We start from the raw sequence: 17,585 nt of genomic DNA on the forward strand, positions 1-17,585 counted from the left end.
GGGCTTTTGCGGGTGGGTTATCTTGCTTGTAAAGGTGCAGTCTGGGCTGAATTTCTGTTTGCCGCTCTCCCTCTTGCTAGGCAGTTACCCAAATTTTGGTGCTTCCCACTGGAGGGCAAGGTGGAGCGGTAGAGCTGGAAGGTTTGTCAGAGACACAAGGCAGACACTGCTGGGGTGGGGGAGCACAGCATAGCCTGCGGCATCGCTACATCCCCAGGGTCTGCACCAGTTCAGTTAGCAGGACCATGTTGTGCTGCATTTGTCTCCTGTGTCTCTTGCTGTGTGCACTCTCTATGGGCAAGAAATTATACTGAAGATCTTCATGTTTGTCCTCCTTGCTTCCTGTTGAGCCTGAAGATGGAGGAGGGCAGAGAGGTCCATAAACTGGACAGTCAGATTCGGGAATTGTCTGATATGGGCAAAAAAGTGAAAAGTGAAAATACTTCCCACTAAAAACACTTATCCAGATTTCCAAAACCCATTTAGGAGCTGCCAGGAAGAAGACAACAGGTTTTCCAACAAAAAGCCATCCAAATCCATAAGAAATGAACATTTCTCTTTGGACTTGATTCTGTGCTTATTCCAGGGACAGAAGTCCCCACTGACACTAATGGGAAGTGGCAAAGCAATGAATACCCTTTCCATAAATCCTGACAATGCTCTCGTTACGTCAACGGGGCATGCACAGACTCTCTACAAGCCTCGGGAGATTATACCATAACCCTTCAGAGAGTTACTAATTGCTTCTTCATTACCAAAGCAACTGTTTCCACTTCCTAAATTCCTGTGCAACAAGGCATACAAAAACAAATAAATAAGCAAAACAAACAAACAAAAAGTCCCTGCTATTACAGCGTGCGGCGTGCAATTGTGGATCGAGGGAACTGCAGCAAAGTGGAAAGAGATAGCGGCTGCGTCGGTGCAACATTGGACTCCAAATGAGAAGGGAAAAAAGTAAAGGGTTAAGGAAGGTTAATTATTTCTTAACATGAATTTAATAGGATACAACTTAGTGCAAACTACATACTGCTAGGTAACTCCCAGGTGACCGTGCTTTGCTCCTCTGCAAACAATTCGGACAAGATGAGAGACATTATTTGAAGCAGCCCCACAGTACAGCCATTGTCAGACATCACGGCAGATGTGCAGCAGACACGATGACGACAAGGGAGGGGAGATGATGGGGGAGGAGGACAGCAAAGAGGGAGGGAGGAGGTGAGATTGAAAGCATAGGAAGATTTTTTTTTAAAATGTGGAACATAAAAAGACAGAGGAATGACAGGCAAACAGAAAGGGAGACATCCAGAAACAGAAAACATTGCAAATAAGAGTTATAAAGAACTCAAAGTTTGGGGGGAGCAGAAGCAGCACGTGAGAGGGAGGGTGGAGGGCATGGAGGGGGAAGACACACACAGAAGTACATCAGTTATTCAGCTGAAGCTACAACCACCAAAACATTCTATTATTAAATGAGGTTAGATCTGCTCAGATATTATGGGCCTGATTCATAATGAGAATAGACGGCTTCCACGTGGGGCAGCTGTGCCCTGCGGAACGCGTACCATGCTTCTGCAAGAGACACTCACTTCTGCAAATATCTGACTGCAATGGAGAGGAGTTTCCCAAGCAAAGGCTCATGCTGCTGGCATTGCTGCTGCCAACTGCATTGCCGTGGAAGGAAAGACGCTGCTTGTGGTCTAGAATAAAGGACAACTTTGTTCTGGGAAGGGGAAAGGAAGGGAGTATGGGTTTGCTTTGGGGTCTTTTATTAAGCATGTTGAGTAGTGTTCCTGATAACGCAGAGAATCCCAGCTTTCATACAAAGACTGCAGTTTCTGAAGTCAGCTGGGAAATTTGCTAGCCAATGAAGTGTAGCTTGTGCCAGCCTGAGCACGTTAGCAAGAAGTTTATATCTGTTGAAGCTATTGCAGCGTATGCAATACACAGGCTTTTAGTTTTAGGGTGCAGCATATCTTCCACGTTCTGCTTCCCATGGAGAGCAATGGAAACAGCCCACCACCACGGGCTGCTCACTCCTGACGGTATGAATCAGGCCCTTTGAATGAGAGAGACAGGACTGCAAGTGGTAAGATGTTCTGACACGCAGGAGGCAGGACAGTGGCTGGAGAGCATCCGGGACAACAAGCTGGCAACAAACATGTGAAATGCCCAAAAATGAACTGCGAAAACCATGACATCCTACGCACTAAGTCGCACCCACGAGTTGCTGTAAAAGTCAACTCTAGTGACGGGATTTCTTTACAAGAAGTTAAACAAGGGAGATCCTCAACAACATTTTACTGACCAAAGTCACAATACAGTATATGCTAAATATTGTGGGAAGAGAAAAAAAACAGGGCGGGTGCTTAGTGTCTCAATGAAGCTTTTCAGGTGCAAGCTCCCTGGTATGTTCTGTACCTACTACATTCATCAAAGAGAATCACAGCACACGTCCAGTGTTCTTTATGGGTAGGGCACAGGAGCATGCCTTGACTGCCTGGATAGATGGCATGCAACTCTCAACGGGAAACATGCTGTCCAGGAATACAGGCTGGCAAACAGTATTATCCCCAGTTAATCAGAATAGACACTCTTGAGTGGGTAGTCATCGGTTAGCTACCCAGACAGAGGGATTTCTCTACGTTGCTTATTGCTGCAACCAGGGACGAGTAAAAGTGGGGACAGTGCTGTGTCTACGCATGAATACCTGCCATCCAAGCACAAAGGCTGGTTACCTGTCTCCAGGTTCAGCAAACATCTTTTAAAACAAATATTAGCAAGCAGCTTCCATCAACACGGGCAAGCAGAGAGAAGATACCGATTTCTTGACCCACTCTCGGTCTCCCACTGCCAGTAAAGTCTCCCTTGCTCACCTGAGTTTCAGCGGCCAGGCGTGGCATGGAAGCCGCCCGCCCCTGGCTCTCCAGGCCTGGTTGGTGCTCTCCATTGGCAAGTGTGGGGCTGATTTCCCTCATTTCTACCACCTAATCGAAACAAGAAATGGTTTCAGTAGCAAGAACTTGAACATCAGCTTTGAAGCCATCATCTGAGCAGGCTTCTGCTAAGCTTGATTTAATTGTGAAGAGATACTAATGTGGGAAAGAGAGTAAATTAAAAGCTGTGGAGTGCCCAGGTTACTCTGTCTACAGTGCTGTCTTTAACAAGGACAACAATGGGCCAAGCTCTTCCACCAGCCATGACAATAAACCCCAGCTGTGACCTGTGAAACCCATCATCTGAGTTTGTACACTGATGACAATGGGATTGGGACAATAGGACAACTAGGAAGAGATAACCGTAAGTAACCTATTGCAGCAGACACATAATTCCATGAAAAGCATGTCCACATGTACAGCTATCAGACTGTAGAAGCTACCAGATTTGGTTTTTTTCCATAACGTTCAAGCAAATTTGGGGTTGTAGGAGACAGAATAGTGCTTGTCTCAAGGGAAAGATCTACTGCCTACTCCATCTCACCCTGTCTTCACATCTTCACTCTGTTTGCTCACCCGTTCAATGGGGATTTCTTCTGAGTGGCCTCGTTCAAAAGCTGGTGTCCTGGTTTCATAAAACATGTCCTGGGTGCGTTGGGTCCCCCAGGAACTGGACTCTTTGATCCCGCCCTCTGGGGCTGGCCTGTCAGAAGGAAAAGAGGAAAAAAAGATTAACTCTTTTGCAAAGAGATTTTGCTGACCTTACTGTGATAAAGGTAAACCACTCAGATACCCTTTGAGGTTTCACCTGTGAAACTAGTTGCAGGGTAGGCACAGCTGCTGGTGAAGCTATAAGGTCCCCTGGGTTTTGCCAGGGCCACTTCCTATACAGCCTGAAGATCCCATGAGCAACAAGGAAATCAAACCAGCCATCACATTTTTTTTTCAGTAACTAAGGAAAACAACTTCTGCAGCTTAAGTTCTGATGAAGAAGAATGAAAAATTTTGGAGTTCAGGGAAATTATGTATGCAAGACCAGTTAGACGTTGGTCAAACACATCTGTGGTCATGCTAAACTACATTCACTGAGTGTACAGTGGTACAGGTGGCCCTGGGTTTTACTGTTAAGTCTGATGTTGATTTCCCCATCGGGGTTATCTGGGACATTTAAACTTCAAGTGTCTATCATTAAAAATCCATAGTGCTTGTGACCCAGAGAAAAGTCACCCGAAGAAAAGCAGGAAACGGGGAATTGATTGGGAATCACTGTTACTATAACTGTTTGGTAAGCTCTCTGTGGAGGTATTGTTTTGCCCAAAGAGAAAGAGCCAGATTCTGTCCTGGAAAGTCTCAAGAAGCTCTTGCTGTTACCAAGTGCCATAAGCTCGAGGGACAACTTTGTTCCCGAGGACCTTTTGACTCCCAAGAACTCACTGCAGTGGTGGTTGGTGGGTCGGGGTTTGTTTGGTTGTTTTGCAATGATCCCAAATTCCTGTAAGCAAACTCACAACTAGCCACAACGGAAAGCTCTCCTGTTAAGATTCAGAGACCATTAAGAAAACATGCAGCTCTGGAGAACCCAACGCTACCACCACATGGATAACTGCACCTGAGGCAGCAGTGGGAAGCAGAGCCACACAGAGGCAGTTTGGAGGCCACCGGTGGGAAATTGTCCCAGCCATGGCGTGAAGGGGCTGCTGGTCTTGGTGTCACCAGCTGTGCTGCTCCACCTCCAGAGCAACTGAACCAGCAGTGGTCGGGTTGATGCATACAGCCAGTGTGCCCGTTTTTTCTCTGCGTTACAGCTTTGGTGGGGAGGTCACAGGATACTCACAAGGCACCCCCGTTGTTGAGTGAGGCTGAGCTTTTCTGGCGAAGGAACGCCTTTGCGTTGTTGAACGGCGCAGGCTGGGTTTGCTCCAAAGTGGCCTTCAGGGGGTGGAAGAGCGACACCGGTCCGGGCTGCAAAGCACAAGGAAAGGTCGTCAAGAGACAGAGCCGTGTATGGAGAGGATGGGCTGCGGTGCTTTTCCCAGTTAATAAAAAGTCCACTTTGTCGTCCTGAGAGATCAGCCCAGCAGAAAGCACGCCCCAGCCTTCCCATAGCTGTAAGAGGCTCTGAAGGACACTTGCTGCCCTCAGCTTTGCACAAGCCAAAGTTGTGCTGCAATCCCCTTCCCTCTAACAAAGCATTCCCCCAGTCACCAGAGCGCAGCAGGGATTTCATACACTGATGTGACCAAAGGGGCTGTGCAATTCAGGCGGCTCGTTGTGACACTGGGTCTGCTGTAGCCTCCCATCTGCGAGACAGACAGACAGGCCACGCTGGAGGTCAGCTGAATGATCATCCTGAAACCAATAGGTATTTGTGCTATCAGAAACCATTGGGATTTCAATCCCAAGCCAGTTGTGTACAAATATTTTCAAGAAATTGTAAAAATCTTCAAATCTATTGGAGCCAAAATGATTTTGAATAATTCCCATTTTCAAAAGTAACTTAAACATTTTATAGCCAAACTATCATCAGCTTTCAATAGTTCTTCAGTGTCCCAAAGAAATCTTTTGGTGTTCCACAGTCCCTAGGCCACTTCTGAAAATAAGACTTAGACTGCCAAATGTCACTTGACATTTTTTGGAAAAGATCTTTCCAGACCTACTGGAAAAGGAAATGGCAACATTTTTTTTTTATTTTTATTTTTTGAGAAAGAGAGACTTTCAGGAGAGCTTTCCATTTTTGAGACAGCATTTTCAAATCCTGCCTGGAGAAGCATCCAGACTTTCTGGATGAAACATGCCAGTGACTCTCGTGAGAGCTGCCCAACAGTGGAGAAGAGGCTGCTCAGGAGGGAGGACTGAGAAGGACACCTTTTGGCTGAGTACCTGGCAGAGGCCTCCAGGTGGCTGGTGGACTTGTTCCCTGCTGTTCTTGTTCTGCTTGTAGAAGTCGAATATCATCAGTGCTGCGTAGACCTTCCCCACAGTCATCTCATCGGCTGTCAGAGGATGATGAAACGCAGCAGAGACATTCAGGTGAGGAACGGGAAAAGATCAGGAGAAGAGAAGAATAAGTCAAAGAGCACAAGAAATAACAACAAATGGGCGTGAAAAACAAGGAGAAAGAAGAGGTGACATTAGAATCGTGAGGCAAAATGGACAGAGAAAAGTGGGAGAAAGAAAAAAGACCAAGAAAAGGTTACAACAGACTTCTTCAGATCTTTGCCTGTTGCTGCCTTTCACATCTGAGGAGGATGGCAAACATTCACAGAGACCGTGTAGAAAAAAACCAGGCAGGAAAACTCTGTGGCATTGTAAGCATTGCCGACAGAAGAATTGCTAAATTAATACCAGATCCACAGCCAGGTTTTTATCAACAAAGAAGCCTTATTCCTATTTCTTTGAATTACAGTCAACCAGGGCATAATGGGCTAATATGCATTTAAAGAGTATTTCATCTTTCCAGATGTCTTTTTTCACCCTCACAGTTATGCTACCAGCCCTTCCTTGCACGGCAATGGAGCATTTACCTTAGAGCGAAGAGTTAAAGCAGCAGATATATAGGCATCAAGAGAGGACGGGAGGAAAAGACTTAAGCAGTCATTGCCCACTGATTTGCACCTCCTCAGCTCCCTCGTTTTTTCTTAATTAACAATGCCTTTATTGCTCTGCACTGTTTCTCATTAATCAGGAATCCAGAGCCCTTGTCTGGGCCAATCAAGATAATGGCAAACTTTCCATTTTCTCACCACATTTGCCCCGGACATCATCAAGTAACACAAAGGCCTTTAGCCCCAAAATACCTCACTTCTGATTCTGTAAGTTCTCCGCAAACTTTAGTTTTCTTCTCCTGGTGTTCTGGAGCCCAGATGGTAGAAATTGCTCTCCTGTCCTGTCAGGCACAGGCTGGAGGCAGACAAAGCTATGAAAAAGCTCTGGAAGAGGCTACACAGGGCATTGGTCCCTAACATAGGGTTAGGGTTAGGGTTCTCGGCACTGTTCTTTTTTCTTTTTTTTCTAAGTACAGGAAATCTACATGTAGCATAATGAAATACATGCCTAGATGTGACCTCAGCTTCCCTACTCCTTATGTGACCACGGCATGGAGGTGCAGGCTGTGAACCCTGCGGAGAGGGTACCTAGAAGCTGAACTGCACTCAGTTTCTTTGCTGCATCCTCTAGATGACTGTGCGTCTAGATGGGGCTAGGGACAGAGCAGGCAAGGAGGGAGAAACCTACTCTGGGCTTCTCGAGTGGCTGGGATGGGTTGGGGGCTTGCTGATGAACCACTTACGTTTGTGAGGAGGCACCAGCAAATCCAGAGTTTTCTGGGACAGATTGGGCCAAACCAGCGAGATCTCCTTTCTCAACTCAGCATCACACTGGTGCTGTTTAACACCCCCTGCAGGAAGGGAGGGGAGAGAAAGAGGCACATGAAGAAGGGTGAAAATCCTTGTCCTGCCAGCGCATACCACTATTTGCACAGCAAGCACAGGAGGAGGCATTTCCCCCACTCCCATTTCTTGAGAACAGCAAGCCAGCGCCAGCTGCAGCAGATGTTGCAAAGGGAATCGGTGACCTCCTCCGTGACAAAAGTGTGTGAACTCAGCAGGACCATCATCGCTTCAACCTGCTGACCCTCTGCTGTTACTTGGGTCTTAAACTTAAGCTCAGAGTTATTCTACGTAACTGCAGGTGCCTGCTCATTTGAGGTGCTGGGTGGTGTCAGCAGAAAGCAGCAGCACCTCCCAGGTGTGATGCAAAGGACCTGGTCTGAGGTGCTGGACTATGAGCAATGCCGTGATTGATTATAAACCCCCTCCACCACCAAGTCTTCCCAATGTCTTTGGCAATGAGACATACGGACGCTGTGCTGTATCAGCAGCACCAAACAGCAGCCATATCACAAGGTAAAACAGAAAGAGCCGAACACGGCGGCATTATTCAAATGGCCAAAGTGAGGTCTTAATACACAAGTGGAAAGTGATTAAAGCATATGTAAGCCAAGAGGCCAGCTCCCAAATGAATGCACCACACGGTAGGCAATTAAGTAGTTCATCTGAATGACAGAAATTATTTTTCTAAGAGAAAAGTAATGGGAGGAGGCTCTGGGCACTCCGCTACACAGTGGTTTGAACTCCAACATGGAAACTCATTAGGGAGGGTTTATTAAGGGTCCCACTAAAGACTCAATTAAATGTAGCACACAAAACCTATTCAAACAAAGCACATAACAACAAAACAGGTCAAAAACTCACAATCCACCGCAGATATAAATCTTAGAAAGATCCAGCGCTATCAGCTGAGCTCTCTTCTCTGGTTCCCTTCCAGTGTGCAGCCAAAGAAAAGGGTGGGGGGAACCTTTTTCAGTTGAAAAAGGCTGCTTGAATTACTATTGCTGACAGGTAACTAGAAGCCTAAAATAATACAAACTGTCAGCATCCTTATCTAGAGGTTATTACTAAAATAAGGTGCGAGCCTCTAAAATCCCAGGCAGTCCTAAATGCATCCTTAGAAATGAGTGTGTGATACTTGGTGTCACTCCCTAGGGGAGTCCCAGTGACCTCAAAATTTTGTCTTCCAGCAGTGCCTACACAAAGCATCAAAGGCAAAGTTTAAGCAACATATGAGGGAGGTAATTAATACAGAGAGGTTGAACAGCTGGCCTAAAACCGCTCAGGAAAAGCACAACATCCTAACCCTGCCCTGCCCTTTGCTCATAAGAGCGTTGTGACCTCCTGTTAGCTTTTAAATTAGGTATAAAAGTGCTTTGGCCAGTCATGCCTTGATTCTGACCCCAGCCAGCGTGATTAAATAGTGTAACGACCCAGAGAAAAGGCCAGTGTATTTTATTACATTACAATGTTTAATTGGGAAGTCAAGTAAATGCCTGATTAAACTCTTAAATAATTAAATTTTATCTCAAGGCAGAACGCGGTTCATGGCACTTGGAGTCACTGCTTCGCTGCCAGCAGACAGCAATTGGAGAAGAAGGGCTGTTTTTCCCTCATGCTGGAATAGTTAAGAAAAGAGGTGTGAAAACTCTGATTTCTGTTATACAGCAACGAGCACACGCACAGGGCTTCTCCTCCGAGAGCTCTCAACTGGGATGGCCAAAGCTCTCCACGTCTCATTGACAGGGCTGCCAGTATGCAGCCACCCCAAAGGCAGAGTGATGCTCAGGACCGCTCTGTTGCCTGTCCCCGAGGCTCCCTTGTCCTCGGGCGCTGGCAGATGGCAGGCAGGCAACAAGAAAATAGGATTTCCACCTGGGGCAGGATTTCGGTGGTTTCGGGAGGACACCAAGCCAACAGACAAGTTGGGGTTTGAGCCCACACGTGCTGTCAGACATCACCTCTCTCTCACCTGAGGCGAGTTTGATTTCTAGGGCAGTGCGGATCAAGGCCATCAGCGTGGACGTGAAGTGGACGGTTAAATCTTCAGGTGAGATTGGCATGTTCATCCGCACCAGGCGCTGGAGAGAGAAACGCAGTGGCTGTGAGCACGGGTCAGGGTGCCCCCCCCCCCCCACCCCTTCCCTCCTCACCAGTGAGCCCGTAGAAAGAGCCAGATTACAAACGTGTGTTCACCTCTTGTGCACTGAGCTAAAATGCATCTTCTCCATACAGACATCAACTCCTTTTCAGGAGCAGGTCTGAGCTGTAACGATGGCTTTAGTGGTTAAACAGTTGATTTGCCAGCATTTGTACTGCAATTGTACAAAGAGAGTTCTTCCAAAAAAAGAAGTCCGTTTGAATGCTCTCATCCCATGTCAGAGCCTGGCACGCTGCTCCTGACAAGTCTCCAACTATGTCTGCAGCCTCCAGACATGTGGCTGGTACCCGTCACCCCTGCCAAAGCAGCATGCTCAGGAGATATACAAACCGTGAAGCCATCCTTTCCTACATCAGTTTCCTTCACCTATATTCTGGTTCTACAACAGGAGCAATAGCAACAAATGGGACCTGGCACCATTGAATGAAGTAAGATGACGGAGGATTTGCATCCACCACCTGAGGATGCGGCTCCATCCAGAAAGTGACTGCGCCTCTTCCAGCTGTGCAGCTGGCCTTGCCAGTGAGCGGGATGTGAGGAAGGCACTTTTGGTGGCAATGACAACAGGAGGTGTGTGAGTGCTTCATACAGGAGCTGTGCAGCCTGTGGAGTGGTCCTGTGATGATGTGTTTTGTACACAGCCTGAAGCACACTAGAAAATAAGGCTGGTGAGCCCTGCGGTGTGCCTCAAGTACTCTGGGGCAGTTTGGGACTGGCTGCTAATAGCTAAAGGTGTGCAATATCCTTTTTATTGGAGACACTTGGGTTCTGCCTCTTACCTCCTTTTCCTGTGGGCATCCCCGGAGCTCTGAAGTTCTTCTCCGTTACTTCCAGTCAATGAGCTACACAGCTCCATCTGGACCTTACCCATAGGGGAAGAGGCTGGATTAACATAAGCAGGACTATAATTTCCCCCGATTATGTTCTTTCAATTTGAACATAAAATAGTTCCTCAGGATCACTGTCTTCCAAGATCTTCAGACCTGGTAGCAACTCCTTCCCCATCACCAGTCAGGATCGCCTCTGATATGGCAAATTCATCATTCTTGTAAGCAATGAAGTACCTGAGATTGCTTTGGAAACCTGTGGCTCCCTTAATACCGCTGGCAGCAGAGCATGTGAATGCAGATGGGGAGAAGCACTCTCTAAGCCTTGCTGATAACCTTAGCAACGCATTTAAAGGATGGATTTCTTCTCCTTCGGCAACCTAATGTTTTCTCAGCTCCTTGGCTTTCACAAGCTGTTTAGAAACTTCCTTGGCCGGAGCCATATCAGACAAGCCTCTGTGTTTCCGTTCTCTGAGGGTACATGCAACCCGAGGAAGTCACTGGGTGTTAATTTGTCTGAGCAGAGCCTCGCAGCAGCCTGTAAAACCAAGTGTTAGCTTGGCCTGGGCCCCTTGCTCCGGAGGGAATTTCATCCGCATCTGAAAGCTGCTTAGGCTGTTATTTCGATCCCTATCGCTGTACAGAAAGCTGCTCTTTGTTTAACAACAGCCCAACATGCTGCTGAAGAAATTTCAGCGCAGTCAGCAGCGGGCTGCAGACTCACCGAGGCAGTAAGCTGCCGCAGCAGAGTGCACAGACGAGGCCAGATCCCACTTTGGCTCTGTACACTGTAATACTATGCAATGTCAAGGGTTGTGAATATTTTTCAGAGATGCAGCTTTACTGGTGCAATCCTCCCTTCAGATGCGAGTGCAGTGGCTCCGGGGGGCCTCGTGCAACCCCTCTCACCCTCCTTGCTGGCCTGGGGAAGCTGTGTGGTAGAAGCACTGCTGCTTATAGGCAGTTTTTGCTGGTGAAGAGAAACATGGTGTAATGGAGAGCAGGGACCTGCCTGGAGTCTCAGGCGAAGTGAGAGGCAGAGTGGGGCAGAGCACTCAGTGAGCCCTGATTCCTGCTCCTATGCTCTACCCAAAACCAAGCCAAGACTGGTGAATAAAGACTTGGTCTCCCTTTCCATCACTGGGTTAGCCTCCCTGCTTTGAGAAATCTCTGGCACACAGTTTCCCAGAGGTATGAACTGAGCTGCCTTAGGCATTTTGGTACCCTGAGAGAGGACAGACTCCAGTCCTGGTACCTTCTGCCAGCCAAGGAGAAAACATCCCTGCCAAGGGGCACGTGTGCTGGTGCTGATGGAGGGCAGATGGCACTGGTCCAGTGCAAAATGTCTGCTTCTGAAGTGAGCTGACATTCAGAGGAGCTGGGCCCTCCCTATCTATCTTATTACATGTCTTCGGATCCCGTTGCATGCTGCAGGGACAAGAGACTCGTGTAACAACCTACCCTGTCTCCTAAAGTCTGAGACAAACCATTGTAATCTCAAAGAGCTTTCTTAAAGCATGCCCAGAGGTTATCTTCCATGTCTGACAAGCCTCAGAGATAGGGAAATCAAAGCCAAGACTCTCCTCCCTTTAAAATTCAATGACAGTATCAAATGCTGGCAACACCACAACAATTTTTTCTGTTCACTTGTGTCAAATGAAACAGGATTTTAATTCAGACTTCTGCTCTCAGCACACAAAAAGTTACAACAAAATTATTATATCCATGTGAGCCCACAGTTACCACTTACAGAGTCCCACTGAATCCCAGTTCAGTGGGAGAGAGAGTTAAGGGATGGAGAGAGAAAGAAGATGCATGGAAGTGAAGAACAAGCAGATGAGAAATAATTCCTCCCAGGAGAGCTCTATCCTCACAAAAACTAGTGCCAAAAAACATTTTCTGACTGAGGTGTCCCAGGTCCCTTCAACTGACTTTCTAGAAAAAATTCCCAGAGGAAATGGATGCAGAACACAGGCCACATCACAGCTGTACAGAGCAATGCTCTAAGAAGGTCTTTCCTCCTAAGTTTTAATCAGGGACAAAGGATTTAGAGGGAGATTTTCCAAGGGAAATTTTCCAAGGGAATGCACACTTGTGACTGCACATTTGCAGGAAGGTTGGCTGAGCAAAACTCACGTGCAAGTGCTGAGTAGGAGTGCTGCAAACAGCCACCTGGAAGAGTCTCTCCCCGGACCACGTCCCTTCCCTCCTCTCCACACTACCCTCAGTGCTGCCTAGTCTATAGCGTTTTTTCCATCCCAATATGCAAACTGGTCAACCTGGACACCTTTAGGTCATTGCAATTTCTGATCTGATAAACCGTCAACCAACAGAGAGTGTGGTCGTTCTGCAGGCCCTTGCGTATCTCACAGCCCCTAGCTGGGGACTGTGGCTCTAGCAGTCATGTCAGGAGAGGGGAGGCTTGGTCTGGCTTGGGTGGGATGTCTCACTCTCTCCTCTCTCTTGGGGTGGCTAACTGGGATGCATCTCCCTGTCCTCCCCTGGGGCAGGCTGTTGGCAGCCAGCTGAGGAACACTTGCATTGCAAGGTGGGTTGCAAGTTGCACCTACCAGGGCAAAGCAGCTGCCCATTTCCTAGCCAAAAAAGCCATTAAATGGGACAGAATTGACTTACAACCTGCTGCAGCTAAGCCCAACAGGTTTCGGCTACAAGCCACCCCAGATCCATCACAACATCAGTGAAAATTGCTTTCTTGGAAGCGTGAATTGAGAAAATATGTTGCTCAAATGCATATACCACATTTCTGGGAGAGCTCCTGCTGTAAATGAAGCAGTTGGGGGAAAGGGATTGATTCATCTTTGATTCAAAATAGCTTTGCCACCACACCATGTGGGGGAGGCAAGGGAGAAGGCAGTATGGTGAGACATGCTGACACCATGTCCCTGCACTGCTGTTGACACCCAGAGGAGCCAAGGAGTCAGCCAGACATTGGCACAGCCGCCCCAGAGGAGGGACTCGGCACCTGAACTTCCCTGCACATCGTCTAGTGCATTTTCCTAGCACCAGAGACGTAACTGAAAGACTAAAACTGCGAACAAACAAACAAAAAATCTTAATTTCTCCCCCCAATATTATAAAACAACCTTAACGTAAAAATGTTTCCTTCCAACATGTGCAGAGCAAGAAATTTCAATCCTTTCAAGGCTACTTTCTAATTTTACCTATATTTTAATTCATTTACATTTCTATAGGACCCATTTAAAAGGAACTGGAATCCAACTAAAATTGGTAAAATTTCTCAAAGTCAAATATTCTGACTGACCCCAAATTGCTCTTTGAAAAATTAATCAAGAACTTTTGATTTTCATCCCTAACCAGGATAGAAGAGAAAATCTCAATGTTTTTCATACAGCATGGGCAACAACATGGTTAAAAAAACCTGAACCCATTGTTTAGTCTGTACACAGTTTAACGTAAAATTAACATCTCCCTGCATTTTTGCTGTTTCTTCTGGCTGAAGTTGCACTTCAAGGCCACATCTTACCAGGTCCTCATGCTTTGGAATGCGATACAAAAATTTGATTAAAAAAAAAAAAATCTGATTTGGATAATTTTCCATCTTTCTAGACCCCAGAAGGAAAACATATGAGCCTGCTGATGCAGATGGCAGGGGATCCGATGCTTCCCCGCACTAGTAGAAAGCTTGCATCACTTGGGGTGCCCTGGGAATTGCCAGCCACAAACAAGGGGCGTTCAGGTGAATTAATAACTGGGGAGCAGGAAAAAAAGATAAAAATCCTTCCCAGGTACCCAGACCTGGCAGGAGAGATCTTCCCTGCTCCCCATGCTGCTCCTCTTCCTCCCATCTCCAATTTCCTCCAAGAGCGTTTGGGGAAAAGCAGCCAGCAGCAGATGGAGTCCCCGCTCCTATTTCCCAACCGCGCTTGGGGAACCCTCCTCCAGCCCTTGATTTTAATTAGGCAGTTTCGGAGGCATCCCCCGAGCAAGCGAGGGCGAGGGGAGCTCGTTAATGTTTCTGCAGGAAAAGGCCCCAGAGGCGGGAGCTGCAATATTGTCTCTAGAGTCTCCTAATTAACTCTGTGCAGATAACGAGGTAGTAACCAATTACAGCCAGGGTTAGGGAGGCAATGCTTTTTGCTCTGGTTGCTTGTGTGGTCAGGAGGGGTGCAACACCCCTCAGCTTCTAGCTGTGATTTAATTGCAAATAAACAAAGGCATCACTAATGAGAAACCAAACCTTTGTGTCAAGCAGAATTGACAGAATTCATGCCCTTTCAGCGTTTGGTTTCTGCAGATCTTCTGCTTAGAAACTTCTTGGACAATGTCCGAATAGGCAGGGAATGTGTTAGTGAAATGGGGGAAAATTCATCCCGGTGTCAAAAGCCAGGATAAAAGGTCTCCTACTGGCTCCCAGCCTGACCCAGAAAGTGAGCACTGAACAGAAATATCTGCACCATAAATCTTATTCACCGACACATTTGTCCAAACTTTAGCAGGAAGAAGAGCATACTGAGCTATGAATGCCAGAAAAACTAGCTGGCACCTCGATGGATTTGAATTATTAAGAGCACCCCATCAGCAGCTCCCGCGCAGCTTCTGGGACAAGAACTACTCTGGGAATAATCCCCAAACGTGAATAAATTCGGGACAATGGAGAGCTGCTTGTGGGAAACAGGGCTGAGTTTGGTAAATAAATTATTTGTTATGAATAATTCACCCCGACCTAGTTGTAATTATTCTACTCTCATTTAACTCTTCTGTTGGTTTCAGAGAGGCTGGCCATGGCCTTCCTCCCTCCCACGGTCAACAGAGGAGCCAGGTCTGTGCCCCAAAATGTGGGCTTTGTCTCTGGCACACAACTGTTGCATGGAGTGGTCATCCTACCTTCAGTAAGTTCAATCTTGCTCCTTGTCCAGCAAAAGTAATGCGTGATGCTAGCTCTGTGCAGAAGAGGTAGCAAGGCTGGGCAGCTAGCAACTGGACCATTTAAACTCTCGTTTAGCCTTCAGGGACCTAATCCAGATTTTAAAATCCACGTGGCAGCGATGGGCAAGGTGAGGTGCAGCCCTGGTGCAGATGGGGCGTCAGCCCAGCTCTGAGATCACCCCCTATCACATGTCCAGGAGCCTTGGCCATATCAGGAGGTGATAAAGGGAGAGCCAGAGCCCTCCTAATCCCTGCAATAAATCACCCTTGAAATAGGGCGTGCAAAGCCATGCTTGACAGCACCAATGGAACCACAAAATAAAGTCAGGAGCCCCCCTCTGGCTGCCAGCATCGCCCTGCAGACCCCATGCAGGGTTTCACCCAGAGCTAGACTTGGACAGAGGTGATGTGCCTGCTGCTGATGCTGTCTTTTCCTGTCCCCAGAGAGGGAGGTAAAAAGATGACTTTGAAGAGCAGTGGGGAAAGGCTTGGGTTATTGCCTCTCCTAGCACCACACCGTTCCTAAGAATCACGCCCTCAAGCTCTCAAAAAACCCCTCCACCAACCCCGCTCTTGCAGATACCTGCAAGATATCTTGACAGCACTGTAGTGCCAGAGAGATTTAGCAGCGTCATGGCCATTTCCTTCTCCCATTTTCTCTGAAGATGCATGCAAAGCTCTGTGGTGCAAAGGACGGACTGACTCCAGGTGACAGCAAAGCTGGCTGCCGCTCTGCCCTTATTGCTACTACTAAATAGCGTATAAAACCCCAGGACCCTTCGCTACAGACAAGCTGAGTCTGTCTAAGAGGCTTCAAAGTCTCAATACATGACTGTAAACAGAGTGCAAAAACCACCACCCCCCTCATCTGAAAATGGACAAGCGATCAAATCTCAAGACACCAGAGTGAAGTCAAAGTGGTTTTCTTCCCTCTTTTCATCTGACTGAGTAGAAGATATTTTAAAATTCTGTTCCTTCACCCTTTTCTCACCCCCCCCAGTGCAGGATAGAGCTCTCCTGGTGCCCGAGCAGTGTGGCCGGAGGACCCCACGCATGCACCTCCAGGCAAGCAGCAAGCCACGCGCACGAAACTGCAGAGGCTGGTCACGCTGACCAAGGAGAACAGTTGTGAAAGGGGAACCAGAAAACAGCAGAAAGGAAGGACAGCAGCCGAGGAGGCTGCAAAGAGGGAAAAATCCAAACGAAATGACAGTGTGCACATACTGAGAAGGCAACACAGACGAAGACAGGGGGGGAAACACACAAAACCTTTGCAGAGAGGACTGGGAAAAATATATATGGAAAGAAAAAGGGTGGACATGTGGGGCAAAAGAGCTTTTGCCAGACAGAACAGTAAGGTTTTTTTAAAAAATCATTTGGTTCAGAGGGAGAGAGCGAAAATAGCACACAGATAAAGCCCTGGCTGCTGTCGGCACTGACTGAGCTGCGGCTGCAGGACGAGGGGTTTGTTGTCCCTCTGCACTGTCCTCCCCAAGTGTCCCATCAACTGCGGGATGACAGCAAGAGTGACACCGGGGGGGGGGGGGCGACCAGCCACCGAGGGGACGCGGGGCGCGCGACGCCCATCATCTGGGGGAAGATGCTCAGCGCCAAGCTGTCTCTGTGGATGTGCTGTTCCTAGTGCTGCACATAGAAGTAGAGGAGGGAGGGAGCAAAAACCAGTACTGCCTCCCCATGAGGGTTTAGTTCTATCAGCAGCCATAGCTGGGAGTGTGGGTCAGCCCAAGCTGCAGCCTTACACCATGGGAAAAATTCAGATCTTGTCTTAAGTCCATATTTCTGTAGTTTGGGGCTCTTTGATAACATGCAAAATGAATCTGATCACCTCCAAAAGCTCAGAGAAATCTGATGTTCAGTCTAGATTTGAGCTGTTGGACTTGAACCCATCTCTACTTATGGTTCAGTCATTCACAGACACCTTTTAGAGGTTTCTTAGTAGATGGGTAAAAATTAAAGATGAGTCTTTAAAAAAATCAGGAGTCTGTATTTTAAAAAGAAACCATTCATAAGTACCTAAGTTCTGTGGATCTGTTCTGTAAAGACAGACAAATTAAACGAGATACCAGCTAACTCGCAAGGAAAAGAGAGACTAGGGAAGGCACATCTGCAGTGCCTCTGCCCGGGGAAAGTCTGCTGCAACAGTTGAGAACAATCGCATAGAGGCACAGAGATGCCACACTATGAAAATCAGCCAAAACACTTGTTTAAAATGCCTATTTTAACACATGATCTTTTTATCCCCTTTTATTTGCTTCCTTTTTTAACTGTACAAGATTTTTTTTTGTGGGGGGGGAGGGGAGGGAGAGCTTTATGCTTCTGGTATGCATGTGTGACCTGAGAGCAGATC

General features: G+C 47.4%; 1 protein-coding gene across 1 annotated transcript in view; it reads right to left on the bottom strand.

The window, feature by feature from the left end:
* The window catches only part of CACNA1B (calcium channel, voltage-dependent, N type, alpha 1B subunit), a 306,403-nt gene that overhangs the window by 4,816 nt on the left and 284,002 nt on the right, over positions 1-17,585 (bottom strand). The window contains 6 exon segments of the mRNA XM_009326378.1: positions 2,874-2,970; positions 3,478-3,636; positions 4,768-4,895; positions 5,814-5,926; positions 7,222-7,329; positions 9,294-9,402. Coding sequence (XP_009324653.1) covers positions 2,874-2,970; positions 3,478-3,636; positions 4,768-4,895; positions 5,814-5,926; positions 7,222-7,329; positions 9,294-9,402 — 714 coding nt within the window.

The sequence above is a fragment of the Pygoscelis adeliae genome, unplaced genomic scaffold (genome assembly GCF_000699105.1).
Source record: "Pygoscelis adeliae isolate BGI_AS28 unplaced genomic scaffold, ASM69910v1 Scaffold436, whole genome shotgun sequence".
NCBI classification, from domain to species: Eukaryota; Metazoa; Chordata; class Aves; order Sphenisciformes; family Spheniscidae; genus Pygoscelis; species Pygoscelis adeliae.